Source organism: Pteropus vampyrus, unplaced genomic scaffold (assembly GCF_000151845.1).
Source record: "Pteropus vampyrus isolate Shadow unplaced genomic scaffold, Pvam_2.0 Scaffold16, whole genome shotgun sequence".
Lineage (NCBI taxonomy): Eukaryota > Metazoa > Chordata > Mammalia > Chiroptera > Pteropodidae > Pteropus > Pteropus vampyrus.
Genome location: NW_011888797.1, coordinates 3,928,757 through 3,947,273, shown reverse-complemented (window position 1 = coordinate 3,947,273; position 18,517 = coordinate 3,928,757). Strand labels below are relative to the sequence as shown.

General features: G+C 38.0%; 1 protein-coding gene across 1 annotated transcript; it reads right to left on the bottom strand.

The window, feature by feature from the left end:
* Window positions 1-3,272: 3,272 nt before the first annotated feature.
* Window positions 3,273-18,477, bottom strand: HSP90B1 (heat shock protein 90 beta family member 1). Its single transcript, XM_023527326.1, has 18 exons — window positions 18,254-18,477; window positions 17,211-17,313; window positions 16,369-16,510; window positions 15,743-15,859; window positions 14,375-14,706; window positions 10,833-10,944; window positions 10,499-10,618; window positions 9,636-9,752; window positions 8,197-8,334; window positions 8,039-8,116; window positions 7,848-7,913; window positions 7,113-7,382; window positions 6,623-6,868; window positions 6,018-6,154; window positions 4,773-4,851; window positions 4,530-4,685; window positions 4,103-4,225; window positions 3,273-3,568 (listed from the first exon to the last, which is right to left on the bottom strand). Exons 1-18 carry the CDS (start codon window positions 18,300-18,302, stop codon window positions 3,539-3,541), a joined length of 2,415 nt encoding a protein of 804 aa, XP_023383094.1. The 5' UTR covers window positions 18,303-18,477; the 3' UTR covers window positions 3,273-3,538.
* Between the last annotated feature and the right edge of the window lie 40 nt (window positions 18,478-18,517).

Below are 18,517 nucleotides of genomic sequence, written 5' to 3'. Positions count from 1 at the left end.
TTTTTCAATAGAATTCTGCATTCTTAAAGATAATGTCTAGGCTTACTACTTAGCTAGTTAGCAAATTGCTACATAACAGATCTTTGGGATCAGTGTTGAAATCTTAAATATTCCTAAATGCAAGCAAAACGCTTTTGTTTTACTCTGTAGTAAATACCCTTTTCAATTTAATAGTATAAAGCAACTATATGAAATGGCTTATTTCCAGCCTTATATGTAAGCTCTTTCCTGCTCCTATGTCATTTGGTACCTTATCATATGCTTCCAGCACAAAGAATATCTCCACTTGTTAGTGACAAATGCGCAGTAGCCCTAGGGAAAGGGCTGGGAGATTGAGTTTTTCATTGAGACTGCTTGCTCTTTGCTGATATTTCATTTCCTGTGATCTTGCACATGAGCTGTTCCTTCTCTAGATCTAATTTCATAGCTACTATTAATTGAATACTTTTTTCCTTGAAATAAATTGTATACTTTACAAATGGTGAAGGTTGCCACAGCTGCCACTGATGGCAGGATCTTTAAATCAGGCTGGAAGAAGTGTGACTCTTTTTAATCACAGGAATTTAAAAATGGGTTCCTAAACACTCGGTAATTCTAATCTAGTTGCTTAACTTCCTCAGAATTGGAATTCCAAAGTTTTCAGGAAAGATACTTGATTTTTTTTTTAACCCTGAACTAGTTTCGGCAATTGAATTTGCTATATGGAGTTTTTCTCATTGCTAAACTAACATTTTCAAATTCTAGTTCTCCACAAACTTTAGTACACGAATACCAAATTGGTGAGTTTTGGCAATGATACCGGTGAGGAGCTCCTTGTTCTTTTCAGAATGAAGGGCTGGGGCACTGCTCACCCTTTGCATGACTTGCCCCTTGGGGCCAACGTCTGCACAAAGGGAGGACTTTCATGCCATGGGTGAATTCAGTGGACCATACTTTAAAAACACTCCTTACCCCATGCTTTTCTTTTATAGGTATAGAGTGACTGGTCTGGCTATTGAGGAAGAGTCATGATTTGAACTCAATTCTCCTATAGGACAACTAAAGGTGAATAATTAATTTTATAATATTAAAAACTTCCTAAAATAAAAATGCCATTTTTAGTAAACACTGATTCTAAGTGACTTTCACCAAGATATGTTTTCCTTTTTTGAAGTGGAGCCTCACTGTGAAAAATAGAGTGTTGGGCATGGAATGTGTCATCCAGACTCGCCAGAGGCTTGTGGCCCCAGTGCCTAGTGCTGTCAGCAAGCCATCCTCAGTTGTCAGCCCCTGCAGGGATTACCTCAGCTCAGTGGCCTTTCTCAAAGCCACACTTCCTAAAGGGGCCCATACTTGATGACAGATGGGGTAGAAAGGCCCAGTCATTTCAGCACAACACAGGTGAGCAACTGAGGGGCCCCACTGCAGCTGACAAATCCCCGCGGGGCTGGCTGAGGCTGTCCCTGGAACTGCCCTACAGCTCAGCTTCTTCCTCTGCTCAATCCCATTTCCTTTCCTTCCATAGGTATTGATATAAGGCCACTCCTTAACACACATCCTATGTACTGAACGCTCATCTCAGTGCTTTGTAAACCAAATGTATGACATATACAAACCAAAAGTTTAAAGTAGCACTAGATTACTCCATAATAAAGCTGCGGGGAAGAAAAAGTCCAAGATAGACCAGTTGCAACCTGTTTGGTAATTGTCAGTTAGTTACTGTGCAAAATCTCTATGATATTGCTGCTGTTTTTACCAAAAAACTGAGTGATTATGCTTTTCATGCTTCCTGTCGGAAACAATGGAAATTCAGAATTTGTAACTGGAGGATTCTAAGGAGCATTAAATTTCAGATGTCACTAATGTAGTGCATTCTAATGGCTTTAACTTCTGCAACAATCATTAAATGGCACTTTATTGTGGCCAAAAAGTTGGAACCATTACAATAGCTAATGTAACATTATATCATGAAAGGAAGTTTATATCTTCCTTATAACATGTTAATGACTGAGCTCCCATTTTATTTCTTCAGGGAAAAGCAGCAGCACATATTTTTGAAGATATACATTTAAGTAGGGTAACTGATAATTTCAAACTGATCATTGCAAATGAACCCTAGAAAAATAGCTGGGAAGAGGAGCATACGATGAACAGAGCCCAGAAAGGGCCCCGGATTATCGGCAGAGAGGTCTGACAAAATTTCGTAGTACATAAAATTAGATTCCACAGAATTTTCTAACGTACTCCAGATCTTTGAATATGCAACTGAATATATTTTTCTCTCCCTAACCAGTTAAAAAAATGAGACTACCGTTTTGGATGACTATATTACTAGAAGTTAAAACTATTTTTCCCATAAGAACACATTTCAGAATAAATTAACAGGATTATAGCTGATTCTTAAATAAGTCTATTTTGGAATGTTTAGATTTATAGAAAACCTGCACAGTAGAGTTTGTGTTACACTTTTCCCTGTTTCTGTGAATGCTATCATCTTAAATTACCACGGTACATTTTACATATGTCAAAGCTAAGGAACCAATTAACTACACCCCAGCCTTTATCTGGATTTCACTTTTAATCCAGGCTGTATTACATTTAGTTGCCCTGTCTCCTTAGCCTCCTCCAGTCTGTACTCTTGCTTTGGTTTTGACCTTGGAATTTCTGAAGAGTCCTGTTCACATATTCTAGGTTTGTCTGTTTTTTCTCATTAGGTAAAGGCAATGGGGTTTTGGAAAGAATACCAGAGGTGAAGTACACCCTTATTACATCCTGTAAGGGGGTACAAGACATCACTGGTGGTATTAGCCTTGATCACTTGGTTAAGGTAGTATCCGCCACGTTTCTCTGCTATGAAATTACCATTTTCCCCTTTCCATACTCTATTCTGTAGAACAGGGGTCCCCAAACCCTGGGCTGCAGACCTTTATTGGTCCACAGACTGTTAGGAACTGGGCCGCACAGGTGAGCAGTGGGCAAGCCAGCGAAGCTTCATCTGTATTTGTATCCACTCCCCAGTGCTAGCATCACTGACTTAGCTCCACCTCAGATCATCAGGCATTAGAGTCTCATAGGAACACCGATTATTGGTGCCAGAAAGGTTGGGGACCGCTGCTATAGAAGATAGTCACTGAGACCCGCCCACACTCAGAAGATTAAGCTCCACCTCCAAAAAAGGGGGAACATCTACATATATTATTTGGAATTCTTCTGTAGGGAAGATTATCTTTTCTCTCTAGAAATGACTGACTTTCTAAAATGTTTTTTTTTTTAATTAAAAAAAAAAGACTGAATATTTGGGATCTTTTTTATTTTTATACACATGACAAGATTTTACACCAAGAATAGTCAGTTAAATAGTACAAATTTACATTCATGAGGAATGTTAAAAAAAATTCAACTAAAAAACCCTCTTCTTCCTGTGACCCACAATTCCAACATTTTACAGTGCACGGGAGAAGGGGGCTGGGGTAAGCATCCAAAACAAGTCTCTCCCAAAAGAAATGACTTAAATTTCACATTCCCTCTCCACGCAGGATCCAAATGGTGAGAGTATAACTTACAATTCATCTTTTTCAGCTGTAGATTTCTGTGAAAACAAAAATCAGAAGAGATTAAAAACTAGGGGAAAAAACCCCTAAGCTCACAGAAGGTTCATAAATGAGGGAAAAAAATGAACAGGTCAAGCCTATTTCCATTATTTCAGCTGTAGGTGAAAACCTCACTTTGCTTATCTGCAGAAAAATTTAGATAAATATTTTAGAACCCACTACACCAAGATCAATGGCCCCTGAATATAAACAATCAAAAATTTAAAACAGCCTAATATTACTATAGTAAAGCTGAAGTAAATGGTGAAGAGTACAGAAGCACTGTGGGCTAAGAAAAAATCTGTTTAAAAATGTTTGAAGAATGTGTGACTAAAATAAAGGAATAAAATTAGTAGGAAGATCAAAATATACTTTAAAGAGTGATTTACTCCAGCTTTTGAATTTGAGATGTCTATTTTTTGGCAGATTTCTGTGATTTCTGTATGTTACACAGTTTGAACTATGCCAGAACTAAAAGTTTTCCTAACTTTGCCAGAACTAAGAATGCAAGTTCCGTTCTTAACATGCTATACCTTTGCTGTTTCTTCTTCTTCTTCATCTGTTCCGACATCCATTTCTTCTTCCTCGTCTTGCTCTGTGTCTTCCGTGGTGTCCTCGGTTGTTTCTTCAGGTTCTTCTTCGGGTTCTTCTTCGACCTAAGGCAGCATTTATGTGCCCATTAATGGATCTATTTTCATTTTGCTCGTTTAAATGTTTAAGATCATAATTAACGTCACAATCCTCTAATTAGAGTTAAAGATCAAGCTAACAAAGGGAGATAAGACAAAAAAGCACGTAAAAGGAGAATTTAATTTCTAGCATAGTGTATGACACTGGAGATTTAAACAAGTAATACATTATTTCAAAGAAGCAGAAATTAGTCCTTCTCAGAGCTTAATTATGGGAAACCTATTTCTAAAAAGAAAATTAAACCTATGTAGGAAGATTGGGGATACAAACCTTTGCATCAGGGTCTATGTTTAAACTGAGGCGAAGCATTCTTTCTATCCTATCTCCATATGCTTTAGTGTCTGGTAAAAGATATCCTGACCGCAGGGTTGCTGTTTCAAATAGAACCACGGCAAGATCTGCAACTGTTTTGTCATCTTCGTCTTCCTGAGATGGAACAAATCACACTTGATTAAAAATTACAAAGTATCCTCGTTAAAATGATGGAGTACGGCTGGCTGTAACATCACTCACCTTAACTCGTCGAAGCATGTCTCTGATCAGTGGATGTCTGGGATTAATTTCAAATGTTTTCTTCTGGCTGGCATAATAACTGTTAAGGGGTAAAAATGAACATTAAAAAACATCAAATTTTAGGGTCCATGCATTTCCCGTATCCTATTACTAACTTTCATAATTACAGTGAACAGCTCTTGGAGAAATCAAGATGTACTATATTGCTACATCATGCTTTCCCCTTTCAAAGGTGGATGGACATGGTTAGATGAAAGAGTTAAATGTCATGAAGACAGTGTCTAGACCATCAGTGTATAAACATAATAGGCACTCAAACGTTTGTTGAATGGACGTTACTTCCAGTTAATAAATGATTGAAATAGGTGGACATTTACTAAATGACTACTATATTATTCCAATGGAATATAAGCAGAAACCTCTTCTGCACCTGAAATTTATAATCTAGTTAGGGGACAAGACATTTAAGCAAGACAGCATCTTAGCCATTTTATTGTATAACATTATATATTGGTGAGTCGTGCTAATTTTGAAATGCGTGTGTATGTATGTGTGTATTTATTTTAATAAACATATTTGTGAGAAGAATCCTTAAGCTAGGCTTTAGGGAAAAATGTATGATGACTAGGTAGCAAATAAGAAAGAAGTTATTCCAGGTGGAAGAAGAGAATAAAAGGAGGGAAAAAGTCATTTTCGAGGCCACTGATGTGACAATAAAATACAAACTTGAAATATGTATTTCTTAAAAATAAAGGGTATCAAAGACCCGCTTACCTCCAGCACTTGGATCTTGAGTTCAAATAATTGTTAACTCATAGGTCAAGTTTTACCTTTTATTTTGTGGGGCATACTACTTGGGGGAAGGGTGTGGTGGTTAAAAAAGACTTAACTAATTTGAAAATGTTGTCATTAACCTCGTCTGTAACTACTACTATTACCTAAAAATGTAAAAACTTTAGATACCAGGCCAAGCATATATTCTAATGCAATAGTAAAGACAATTTATGTGTAACAGATTAAGAAAATTTGTGTTTGTTTATAAAATACTATAAAATATGCCAGGAGTCCAAGACTTTTTCTTTATCACTCTAATGCAGAAGGAATCCCTTTGTAAACTTGTCGTCTACCTAATATACAGTAGACACATAAAACACATCAGTTCTTTGTACAGAAGCTGTCATCATCTTCCAAAAGGCGGCTGGACAGAGCTAACACCTTGACAGGGACCTCCCCAAGGATACTTACTTTGTAGAGATGTCCTTGCCTGTTTGGTAGGCTTGTGCTTTCATGATTCTCTCCATGTTGCCAGACCACCCGTACTGGCTGGCCACCAGAGCACAAGGAGACTCTGTCAGGCGCTGGGACACCACAGCCTTTTCAATCTTAAGAAACCGAAAGTTAGATACGTGTAAGTATCAATCGTTAAGGTCATTCAGTAATTGCATTTCAACTCTTTAAGGGTTAAATCACTTAAGACCATAAAGAGGCAGGTCACAAAACTACCGTACAGATTATTAGGAGACACTGTCATTTAACCTTCATTTTGCAGTCAGAAATACTTAAACACCAACTTTTAAAAACATAAAACTGAAACCTAACCTGTAAAAATTTAAATTATTACAAAAACAATATTAAACTATAGAAAACTTGCAATTATAAAGAACCCCCCCAGTACCCATACAGAATAATCACTATTATTCTTCCAGTAATTTAATCACAGTATAAATGTTGTCCCGACAAGTTTTAATGGTTACAAAGCAATCAGTTGCAAAGTTTAATTTGTTGACAAAACAATTTTTTAAAAGATCAGGTGCTAAAATTTTCACAATTTCTAATTTCCAGAAGAATACCTTGTCCTTGAGGGCTTTATCTTTCATCCAATTGAGCAGGGGCTCAAATTCCTTCTCAGTTGCTTCACGACTCTCCTTAGTTTTCTCACTTTCATCAAACTTCACTCCTTCCTTGGCAACATTCTGGAACCTCTTCCCATCAAACTCAGGAAGGGCCTGAATGCAGTATTCGTCCACAGGTTCTGTGAGGTAAATCACTTCATAGCCCTTTTTCAGAAGTCGCTCAACAAATGGAGAAGATTCGGCCTATAAAATTAAGGGAATTAAAGTTTTCTGAATCTAGCATTGGTATATTTATTTGTTGATCTCAGCTACTATGTCTATATAGTAGCAACAACCACATTTTACATGTGGAGAATTAAGAGGTGCAGAGATTATAAATGGCTTTCTTATTAGTGACTGACCAGGCCTCATAACTACTATAGCTCAACAGTTGGCTATAAATCCCTAGCTACATACCACGATCCCTGACAGCTGGAGTTCATCTCACCTCTTTTCTGTTGGACCCAGCCATGAAGTAGATTTTGTCTTGTTTCTCCTTCATTCTTTCCACATACTGGTCTAGACTAGTAATGTCACTTGGATGATGAGAAGACTGGAACCTAAGAAGTTTAGCAAGACGTGTTCGATTTGAGTGGTCTTCAATCACACCAAGCTTGATGTTGGTACCAAATTCTTTCCAAAAAGTATCATTATATTTCTCATCAGCGATCTTCTTGATCATGTCCAGAGTTTTACGGACAAGCTTCTTTCTAATCACCTAAACAAAATTAAAGAACTGATTAGAGAACTTCTTTTCAAACTTTTGAGAACCTACTGTGTGAGGTAGGAGGAGAGCAGTGCCATAGCTGTCATTGCTATTTATCAAGAGACAGAGAATGGTGAGCACTATGTCAGACTGAACAGAGAGAAAGTAGTCAGTGGAAATAGTCACAAGATTGTTTATACTCTAACTTTAGACCAGGTAGTAGCTATGTGTGTATGTATATATATATGTATGTGTTCAGTGTAAATTCTTATGACTTTTCTATGTTTGAAAATTTGTATTATAAAATGGGGGAAAAATAATCAGATTCTCAGAATTTGAGAATTCTAGAGTAAAATTAAGTTCTTTATCTGAAGATCCAAAGACTAGTCTTGAAATTTGGTGACTCCATTAATGGAACGTGTCCTCTGTGGCCCATTCAAAAAGCAAAGCAGCCGGTCTCTTCCCAGAGACACTCACCTTAAGCAGTTTGTGTTGCTGAAGAGTCTCACGGGAAACATTCAAGGGGAGATCATCTGAGTCCACCTTCGGATGGCAAAAGAAAGCTCAGTGAGCAATAAAAACACTGGAAAACAAACAACTCTCCCCCCAACCCAAGTTACTACCAAATCCCCATCTTAATCCCCTTTCCCCAATCTTCAGATACTTACAACACCCTTGACAAAGTTAAGGTACTTGGGCATCATATCATGGAAGTCGTCTGTGATGAATACTCGGCGCACATACAGCTAAGCAGAGACCAAAAAGTCACTTTCTAGAAATCATATTTTCAAATTTTAAATTCAGTTTATATTACTTAGAAACCTACCTTAATGTAATCGCTCTTCTTAGATCCATATTCGTCAAACAGACCACGTGGAGCAGATGTGGGTACAAACAAAATTGATTTGAAGGTAACTTCCCCTTCGGCAGTAAAGTGGATAAAAGCCATGGGGTCATCGCTTTCCTATGGAAAATTGGTACTTAGTTATCCAAGTGGCACAGAAAAAGACGGTGCAAAGGCTAAGCAATTAAGTGATGCCGTTCAGTTTGACATTAAGACTGCAATTCAAATTGGCTAGACATAGTTGTTTTGATGATGACTGAAAATAACGTTACTCCTAAACTCAGAAGTATGGATGAGTCCAGGTTCCACATGTGTTGAGAGAATAGGATGGTAAAACCATCATCTTGTCTAAATGACAAAATCATAGACAACACTTCAGGAGTGGACTGGTCAACCACAAAAAGTACTCAGGAACAGATTTTGTCCATGGAATCTGGACTATAGCTGTGGCTATAAAGAGATATGCAAATAGCTATAAAGGTTTTGAAGACAGTCAGTCCCTAGATCTGCATTACCCATTATTGTTCCTACACGTGGCCAGTCCAAATCAAGACGTTGACAGTAACTGTAAAATATTTCATTATTATTGATTACACGTTGAAATAATATTATTCTGGGTATGTTGGCTTAAATGAAATATAAAAACATTAACAGTTAATTTTGCCTTTTTAAAAAAATGTGGCTTCTAAAAATATTTAAGATAACAGTATGTGGCTCACATTATATTTCTAATACAGCTGCCCTAGATGAAAGTACCTTAATATACACCAGGACTTTAGAGTTCATGGGAATGAAAGTGGAGGCAGAATCAAGGGAAGGTTTTTATGGGTAAAGCTTAAAGGCTGGTTGGATATTAACACAGGAAAACAAAGAAGGTTAAGTCACACATCAATGGATGGAATAGAGTGATGAACCAACGATCATAGAATATTCAAGTTTTATCTAGCTGATAACTAAGTCCATTAAACTATTCTATTTTGTAAAAAATGCTGTTTGGGGAAACATTAACTTGAAACAATCTTAACCTAAGCTAGTTAGGGATGCTTAAGAGTTACAAGAAGGGATCAGTAAAAGAAAAAAATATAGGCAAGAAAACAGAGTTAGTAATTAATGACCTCACAGTAATTGTTTGATGTCGTTGTAAGCAAGCTCTTTAAAGATCACGTTACAAGCCATTCAATAACGTGACTGTTTTATGGGTTCCGTAGTGGAAACCACACACACATCTCTGTTGGTAGTTCTTAATCTTTTTTGTAACACAGACCTTGGTAATCTGGTGAAGCCTACAGATTTCTTCTTAGAGTAAAAAAAAAATTTAAATGCATAATATAAAATACACAGGATCCAAAAGGAAACCAATTGTGAAGTAGTTATATAAACTACTTTAGAACATATTTTTGATATTCTAAAATAATATTTACCTTTGAAAATGATTTGTAAAAAGCTTTGTATTCATCGTCTTCTACTTCTTTTGATGGTCTCTGCCATATTGGTTTGATATCATTCATGAGTTCCCAATCCCAGACAGTTTTTTCAACCTGAAGTTACAGTAATTGATTAGTTTCCCCCAGCACTCACCAGCAGTTACACTAGCAGAAACCACAGCTTAAGGACATTTCAAGAGTATAGGAAGCACCAAAGGATATCACTAACCTAGTATGCTTCCTGTCAAATGAATTGAAAATTAAAAAAGTCTTTCAACATGTAAGACTGATTTTTAACACACAAAAAAGGTAACTGGTTATCATTATAATTGATAAAAAGCCAATTAAGGTTTTTCCTTGTTATTTTTAATTAGCTAAAATGTTATTCCTTGAAAATATCTGTTTTAAGGTTAGGAGGGGCTATGCTTATTATATATTCGTATTTCATGACTTATAAAAATCCAGCATCTTACAATAAATATTCCTCAAAACCCAGCACCATTACTTCTATCTACTCTGCTACCTAAGCAAGCCAGAGAATGAATTTTATAGTTAATATCTACATGACAAAAGATGCAGAAAACCTAAGATTTTAAAATTTAAAACATGTCATAAGCCACTACTCCTGAACAATATATGGAAGCCAGAAAATTCTTCATAAAAATGACACAGGTTTGACACTTATACTTTCTAGAGGCAGAAAACCTACTACAAAGTCCTTGTTTTTGAAAGATGGACTTATAATTTGGAAAAAGGTGACCTTTAAGAATTGAAGCCCGCTTCAAATCAGTCTGGGCATACTCAGGTTTTCATGTTTTCTCTAATGTATTCTATACAACATTTTAAGCAGGGAGACTTACTTTTTTCGTTTTTGGTTTCTTTTCTTCTTCTTCTTCTTCTACTGCAGCTTCGTCATCAGATTCTTCTTTTTCTTCTTTTGCTGCTTCTTCTTCATCCATGGGTTCCTCAACAGTTTCTGTCTGTTGACGTAGGAAGTAAAAAGTAGAATTATGGTTAAACTTATTTAATTCTGATTTGATCTTCAGAATATGAAACAAAATTATAGCTCAAAAATATAGGTCTTCTGTAAGAAAACCAAGAATATCCTGAACTGAAAAAAACTTTAATTCTAAGTATCAAATATTTAAATATGTGCCAAGATAATACATAAAAATTTTAGCAATATAGATTTACCTTGCTGCTCCATACATAAATAGGAAAGTTTATGAACTGTGAGTATTTTTTGACAAGATTTTTAATTGTATCCAATTCAAGGTAATCAGATGCTTCTTCTTTTAAAACAAGGCTGCAAGGAAAATAAGACATTTATTATAGACACCTCCATGGGTTAGAAGACTTGATTATCTAAACAGCTTCATGACAATGCTATCAGGCAGCAGCGCTGTGTAACCCAAGATGTCCCGTTAGGCATGTCAAGAACTCTCATCACCACTAAAGGTTTGTGAGCTAAATATACCAAATGCGGGTATGGTAAAGGGAGGGATCTTTCTTGTATTCCCTCAAGTGGAGAATATCCTTAGTTCCAGGTAGAAAATGAAAATGTTCCCAACCTTCTAAATATGTTGGTCTTTTCACTTGAACTGAAATCTTAAGGTAGCCCAAGAGGACAAAAAACTGAAACATTCTGGAGAAAAGTGAAATTGTATGCACTCTGAGAGTTAATCTAGAAATCAAATGATTATTGTAGCTAGCAAAACCCTAACAAAAACCACGTTCTCTTATAAAGGTTAGAAAATTATTCTGAACCATTGTTTATATTTGCACCATCCATAACAGAGCCAGTTACATGTAATTATTAACAAATTTAAAATTAGTTTTTTAGTTGCACTGCCACATCCAAGTACTCAAATAGTCACATGTGGCCACTGGCTACCATATTAAGACAGTGTAGAGATAGAATATTTCCACCAGAGTTGTACTGGACAGCAATGGTTCAGCTAACACCAATACTGAAAACTGTAGCATTGCTTCCTCTTCCTTACTGCCACTTCTGCAAACCCTTCTTCCACCCACTCAAAATAACAAATCACAACACACTCTTAGACTAGAATATAGATTTGAAGGCCCTAAGAAAAAGCTGGAAGCTGAATCCATGACAGTGGTTAAGACTAGATGAGGAACGCAAAGATAATGAGAAAAGGGCTGAAAGTTAACTTCGAAAAGAAAGAGAATATCAACAGTTAAGAAATGGGCAAAGGAAATAAAAAAAGATATATAGGGTTATGGAAGCTAGGTACTGAGTGGATTGTTTCAAGGACTATGTAGCAGAAAGCTATTTCTATAGAAAACACAAGAGAAAAACTAAGAAGAAAAAAATAAATCTATTGCTGGGAGCAATGTCAGTTTAAAACCCCTGAATCCATTGGATTTAGCAGCAAGGATTACTGGTGACTTGTTTCAGTGTAAAGATAGTCAAGTTGAAATACAGTGGGCTGAGGCATGAGCAGAAGATGAAATGGTAGCAAAGACCTGAGACCAGAATATGCTGACTTTAATGAAAAAGACAGAGATATGTGGGTAAGGATGACTTTAAAAGATAGGGTAGCAAATAATTTACGTTTAGTCTCTGAGGAGATAAGATGAGAGAAACAACAGATCACAAGTAGGGATTAGCTTTTAGGGAAAAATGTAGAATACTTCCCTCATCGTGACATCAAGGACAGAAAAAAATTTTATCAGTATTTACTGGAGGCTAATTTCATAATTGCATTTAAATCTCACAAAATCTTCCATATGGGTACAACGGCAGCTAATTTAGGGGTTAGAAATAGTAGGTAGGAAACTGAATTGCCTGATGGCTTTATTTCATTAGTCAATTATAAGATGAAGTATGCACGTGGGGCAGGATCTTGACCTCGTAACTTCCTTGCCTTCACTTTGTTCTCCTTTGGCCGTTCTAGACTTTCAGTTCCTAAAATGGACCTTGTCTCTGAAACTTTTTTTTAACATGTTGTGCTTGCTGCCCGCAATACCTGAACCTAACTTACCATTATCTCAGAAAGGCCTTCTGGTAAGGAAAGTGTCCTTTAGCTTCCTTTCTGGCATTTGCCACTCTGAAATGACTTCATGTTTTTCTTCTTTACTAGAATGTGTCATGTGAAAGCAGGGATCACGTTTGTCTTATCCTCTACTGTAGCCCTAAACCCTAGCAGGTAACATACTCGAATGAGTATGTGTTAAGTGAATGGTAGGACTTGAAGGAAAAAGGTAACTTTTCCTTCTGCTTTGCCAGATTACCTTATTCATTCATAGAAATATTTGCCAGTCAAGTGTTAGGCTCTGAGAACAGAGCACTCAAAATGTTTCCTTTCATAAAGCTCACATCTAGATAATCTTGCCTGTCTCTTAGCACCCTAAGACATCTCCTCTTGCTCCTCTTGGGACATCGTTTTCTATGTCTTCTAGTTAAGAGATGTGACTTATCTACACTTTAACACCTAATTAGAGAGGACACTGGGGTGTAACTATTAGTGATGACGCCTCCTAATGCGACTAGGAGCCGTGGATGTTAATAACAAAGGCAGGGATAGGTAATTTGGGAAGAATAAATTAGTACAAGACTAAAATGCAGTTGTCTAATTAGCCTTCATTAAAGGAACATCTGTGACAATGAAGACAGGAAATGTTACCTTTGGGATGAAGAGAATTGGTCAAAGTGATAGATACATGCTTCTTTCTTACTTGAATATTTAAAAATCCTTAATGGCAAGAAAACTATTTAAAACTGAGTGTTAAGAAAAATTGAGACTTTAGGCACATTTTCACTTGGCAGGACTGGGCAAGTCAATTGACCTCTGGGAAAAAAGGCAAAAAGCTGTCCTGTCTACTTCGGAGCTACTATAAGCACCAAGTGAGACTGGGCATACGATCTGTCTCATCTATAGAAACAATATTTGTTAGCTTAAAATGAATTCCAATTCAAATTCAATCATTGCTAATTATCCTCAAATGACAGTTTCTTCCAAAGAAAATTGCTAACTCTCATTAACTTTCTTCCAGCCCTTTATCTCTTACCTGTTCTCTCCAACCCACCACAACCTGTTACTACCACAGATCTTTAACATTTTCAATGGTCACTCAAAGAGCCTCCTCTCATGCAGTTCTGCCATTCTCTACACCAGGGGACCCCAACCCCTGGGCCACGGCCTGTTAGGAACGTGTTAGGAACTAGGCTGCACAGTAGGAAGTGAACAGTGCACAAGGGAGCAAAGCGTCATCTGTATTTGCAGCCACTCCCCAGCACTAACATCACTGCCTCAGCTCCACCTCAGATCATCAGGCAGTAGAGTCTCATAGGAGCACGGGTCCCTGCTGTTCTACACCATCTTCAGAAAACTTTAATCTTATGAACACAATGTTCATCCATGCCTTTATCCATGATGCTCCACAGAAATGAGACTACTTTTCTAAATGCTTCCCTGGAAAACTTGGACCAAGCCACTGCTCTGAGAGGCGTCCAATTTGCCATCTCCTCTGGAAGGCTAATCCTTCCTACTTTATATCCTCCATGTACAGCAGCCATCACAGCTCTTTGTGTCTGGCCCTTAGGAGGTCCTCAAAACATTTCTTTGAGTAATGAGAACAGTTCAATTTTCTTATTTTATAGGCAAGGAAATTAAGGCCCGAGAATAAGCTGTTTGTTTGCTTAAAGAGCCCAAACTGGAGAATCAAGATCCTATGACTATTAATTCTTATTAGGAGTTAGTGACACTCACGTAATTGTCGTTCCACGTCCTAGTGTGTTTCCTCTTGGGTCAGCAATTACAGAAAATTCATTGGAGTCGGATTCCCAGATGTGCTGGGTGTCATTGTTGTGTTTTGATGTGACAATAACCTTATCTGCTACTAGGAAGGCAGAATAGAAACCAACACCGAACTGGCCAATCAATTCGGAGGTGGACTGGCCATCTTCTTGTGCCTCAGTCATTTTGTTTAAAAACTCGCTTGTCCCAGATTTGGCTATGGTGCCAAGATTTTTAACCAACTCTTCCCGGGTCATTCCTACACCAGTGTCTGTGACATGTAGAAGGTTCTTCTCCTTATCACACTAAAAGCCAAGACAAAAACAAGATAGTTATATCTACTTGATACTCACTGCATGACAAGTAAATTCTGAGCTATATATTGAAAATGACCAGCTTTGGGCCACCTCAATTCCGATATACAGAAAACGAAATTGAGATTGTTTCCTCCATATGGTATTTTGTGGCCTTTTCAGAAAGTGCACATCTTAAGTATAAACAACTTTCTTCATAGAGAATAATTTTAAGCTCGATGTATTTGAGAAATTTATCAATATAAAGAGAGCAGAGACTGGTCCAAATGTCAAAGGGCAGAAATAGACTAAACAAGTTGTTTTTGAAGAAAATATTCAAGAAAAATAACATTTTGTTTTGCTTATTTCTTTGGTAGAAAATAAAAGAATTCAAAATTTGAATGACCTCTGTATTTGGAATCTGTGGTGGTCAGTGCTCTTCAGCGACTATTCCCTACTCTCTGCCTTCTAGAAGCATAACAGAAATATACTTCCTCCATCGTTGGGTAAGGCCATATGACTACTTCTGGCCAATGAGTTGTAAGTGAGAGGAGTGTGACTTTCAGGGTGGAGGCTTTAATTGAGACCTTCTAAGTTCTCTCTACACCATGGCAACCAGCTATAATCCAGATAGCGGTAGCTCCATCAGCCTGTGCCCTAGAGTAAGGATGATACAAAGCAAAGGCCATAGGAAGCCTGTGATGATTTAAGCCTTTTTTTGTAAAAGGGACAGAGAGTAAACATTTTAGGCTTTGTGAGCCATATGGTCTCTGTCACAACTACTCAAGTCTGCCATGTAGCACAAAAGTAGTCACAAATAATACACAAGCAGGCATGGCAGTGTTCCAATAAAATTTTATTTATAAAAACAGGCAGTAGGTTGGATTTGGCCCACAGGCCATATCTGGTGACTCCTGATTTAAGCCCCTGAGACTTGGGGGCTATCTATTTATTACTGCACCATAACCTAGTCTATCTTAATTAACATGAATTCTCTATATCCAAGGATTCTTTTTATTGTGAAAAAGAAAAATTGTTTTAAACTTACCTTTATTTTGACTGTTAGTTCCTCATTTCCAGAAAGAGCGTTTTCATCAGTCAGTGATATTAGCCTTATCTTATCCAAAGCGTCGGAAGCATTTGAAATCAGTTCTCTCAGGAAAATCTAAATAGAAGCCAGATTTAATACACACTTAGGTTAGCCACAAGATACACAAGACACTAAATTTAATGTTCAACTCGTTTTATTTCTCCTCTGTACTCTGAAAAAGCACTCTCATCCCTTAGACTTCTTATGGTACAGAAGTGGCTTTACTCTCTTGGTAAAAGGAGGTACAGCTCTTACACACAGAACTGTAATGACTATAAGGGATACTTGAGTAGTAACACTGTTCTACTAGTGATCTTCAGGAGTGCAATACATGAGGCTTGGTTTATGTGATGGCCTTTAAGACTTTAAGTATTTAGCAGGCCATGAACATACTGGAGAGGAAAGAAAAAATGTCTGACAATTCTCCACTCACCCCCTCACCCCAAGATACCTAGTAGCAACTCTTGTACATATAGTACTGGATAGTTAAACCTGGCTAAGTATTTACTTGGAATTACTATGTGAGTATATTATGAAAGCAAACAAGTATGCTACACAGAGAAAAAAATATATTATTTGCTTACCTCTTTATTTTTATACAATGAATTGATGATAAGTTTCATCATTCTGTTTACTTCAGCTTGGAAGGCAAACTTTTCTGATTTCTCTCTAAGCTCTCTTATTTGGGATGCATTTAATCCGTCCAACTGAATAGCTTCTTCCTCTCTAAGAAAATAAATTTGATACGCAAATAATGCATTGCTTAGTTTCCTACAAAAATATAGGATCTGTGATGAGAGCACAGTGGTCTCTTAAGATTGACTACAGGGTTAAAAAGGTAAAATGGAGATCTTTATAAAACAATACCAATCAACTATCTCATTGTTATTTTACCACAACAGGTTACCTTTAACACCAAGTTGGAAATACCCAGTTTTAAAAATTGTGAGAAAAATAAACCCAACTTTCCTCTACTAAAAATAATACTCATTTATGCTCTCACATTCGTGAAACTGTCCCTTAGCCTAGGAAGCTTTAGCCTCTAAGGGTCCATAAAACTTAAAGTCCTAAGAGGCCAAATTTTTAAAACTGTTCAACAGACAGAATTCCTCCTTTTTAAGTTACTAACTGAACACACTGAGTACAAAACCAACTGAAAGTCTCTTTTAAAGTTATAGCGCTAATATTCTGCAATGTAGTTATCAAAATAGTTTTCAAAGGAATTCATTAAAGTTGAACCATTCTTAAGAGCAAGTTAGAAGATATCTATGTGTGTACATGCTTGCTACATTTTTGTCTGGACATTTTTTAGGTATTTAATTTCGGGATGTTACACTTCATCTGGACCTTTGGAGAAACAAATGAAGCCACTGTATACCACGGTGTTCACAAGAGCTTATCTGTGTACTTTGAAAGGAACACAAACCTCTGTACTACTTCATCATCTGTCCTTGAGCCTTCTCTACTTTTACCCAGATCCTCTTCTACTGTACCATCCACATCGACTTCATCATCAGCTCGGACTGACCCTGAAGAAAGATTTAACACAGAAAACGTCTTAAACATTGTTGCTGCTTCATGTACTCTCTCAGAAAGAATATAATCAAATAGGGCAAGGGTAGGGGTTGCAAAATTCAGTTGGTAAATATGGGAGGTGGAGATGGGAGAACAGATCCACTGGTTTAAATATCCAAAGTAAATATGTGGTAATTAAATTTATGTATTGTTTAAGTTCAGATACTAAGGTTCCCAAGTAGATTCTAAAATATGGAGGCAGCCATTACTTCTAAAGAGCCATCCTCCGATCCTTTATAAATAACATTTAGCAGATTTGATACCAGGCCTCTTCTACATTCACACGTGTTGCGCACAAGCCAAGACAAGGCCTACAAAGTGACCGTGTCAAAACTTAGGCCTTCAAATAAGGTTCGTGGGTCCACGGGCCAGAGAAAGGGAAAAGATTTTAAGATGTTAAGGAGCTGGAGCAAAAGTGAATCAGACACGCTAACATTGCCTTCCCGGTGACCCAGCTACCCGGATCAGCTCCTAAGAAAGGAACGCGCGTTTGCGAGGAGTCGGAAGACGTCGGGGGGCGGGGGTCCTCAAGCTCAGATGGCAAAAGGTTGAGGCGCGTGCAAAAGTTCTTCGGACTGGGCACCCGCAATGATCTCGAGGGAGCGAGAGCTCGAGGGGGCCCCACCTCGAGGTGGTTGAGACCTCCAGGCGCGGATACTAGATCTGCAGAAGATTTAAATAACTCCGTTCTTTTTAATTCCCTGAGAAGGCAGAGTAAACGAAAGACCCTGAACCTCTTTCGAGGAAAGGCGATGGAGCCCTCGGTCCAGCGAAGGCTCTGTTATCCCCCTCCCTGACTCAACGCCCCCAGAACCTTCGAGAAGAGGCCGCGCTTGAGCACGGGGGGTGGGAGGGGGATCGTCCGGGGGTTCCCGCTTCTTTGGGACCACTCACCAAAGGTCAGCAGCACGCAGCAGAGGCCCAGCACCCACAAGGCCCTCATGGCGCGCGGACGGAGTCTCAAGTTCCTTTTGATCGTAGGAGCCGCCTCCGCCCCGCCACCCCTGGGTTCCGAGGATCAGACCTCAAGCCGTGCGATCCGCCCACTAGTCCCCAAGCACGTCGGGCCGCTTTTCACCCCACTTCTTGAGGGCGGGGTACGGGAAACACGAACTCACCAATCGTACCGCACCACGCACCCTCTTTAACCAATGGGGA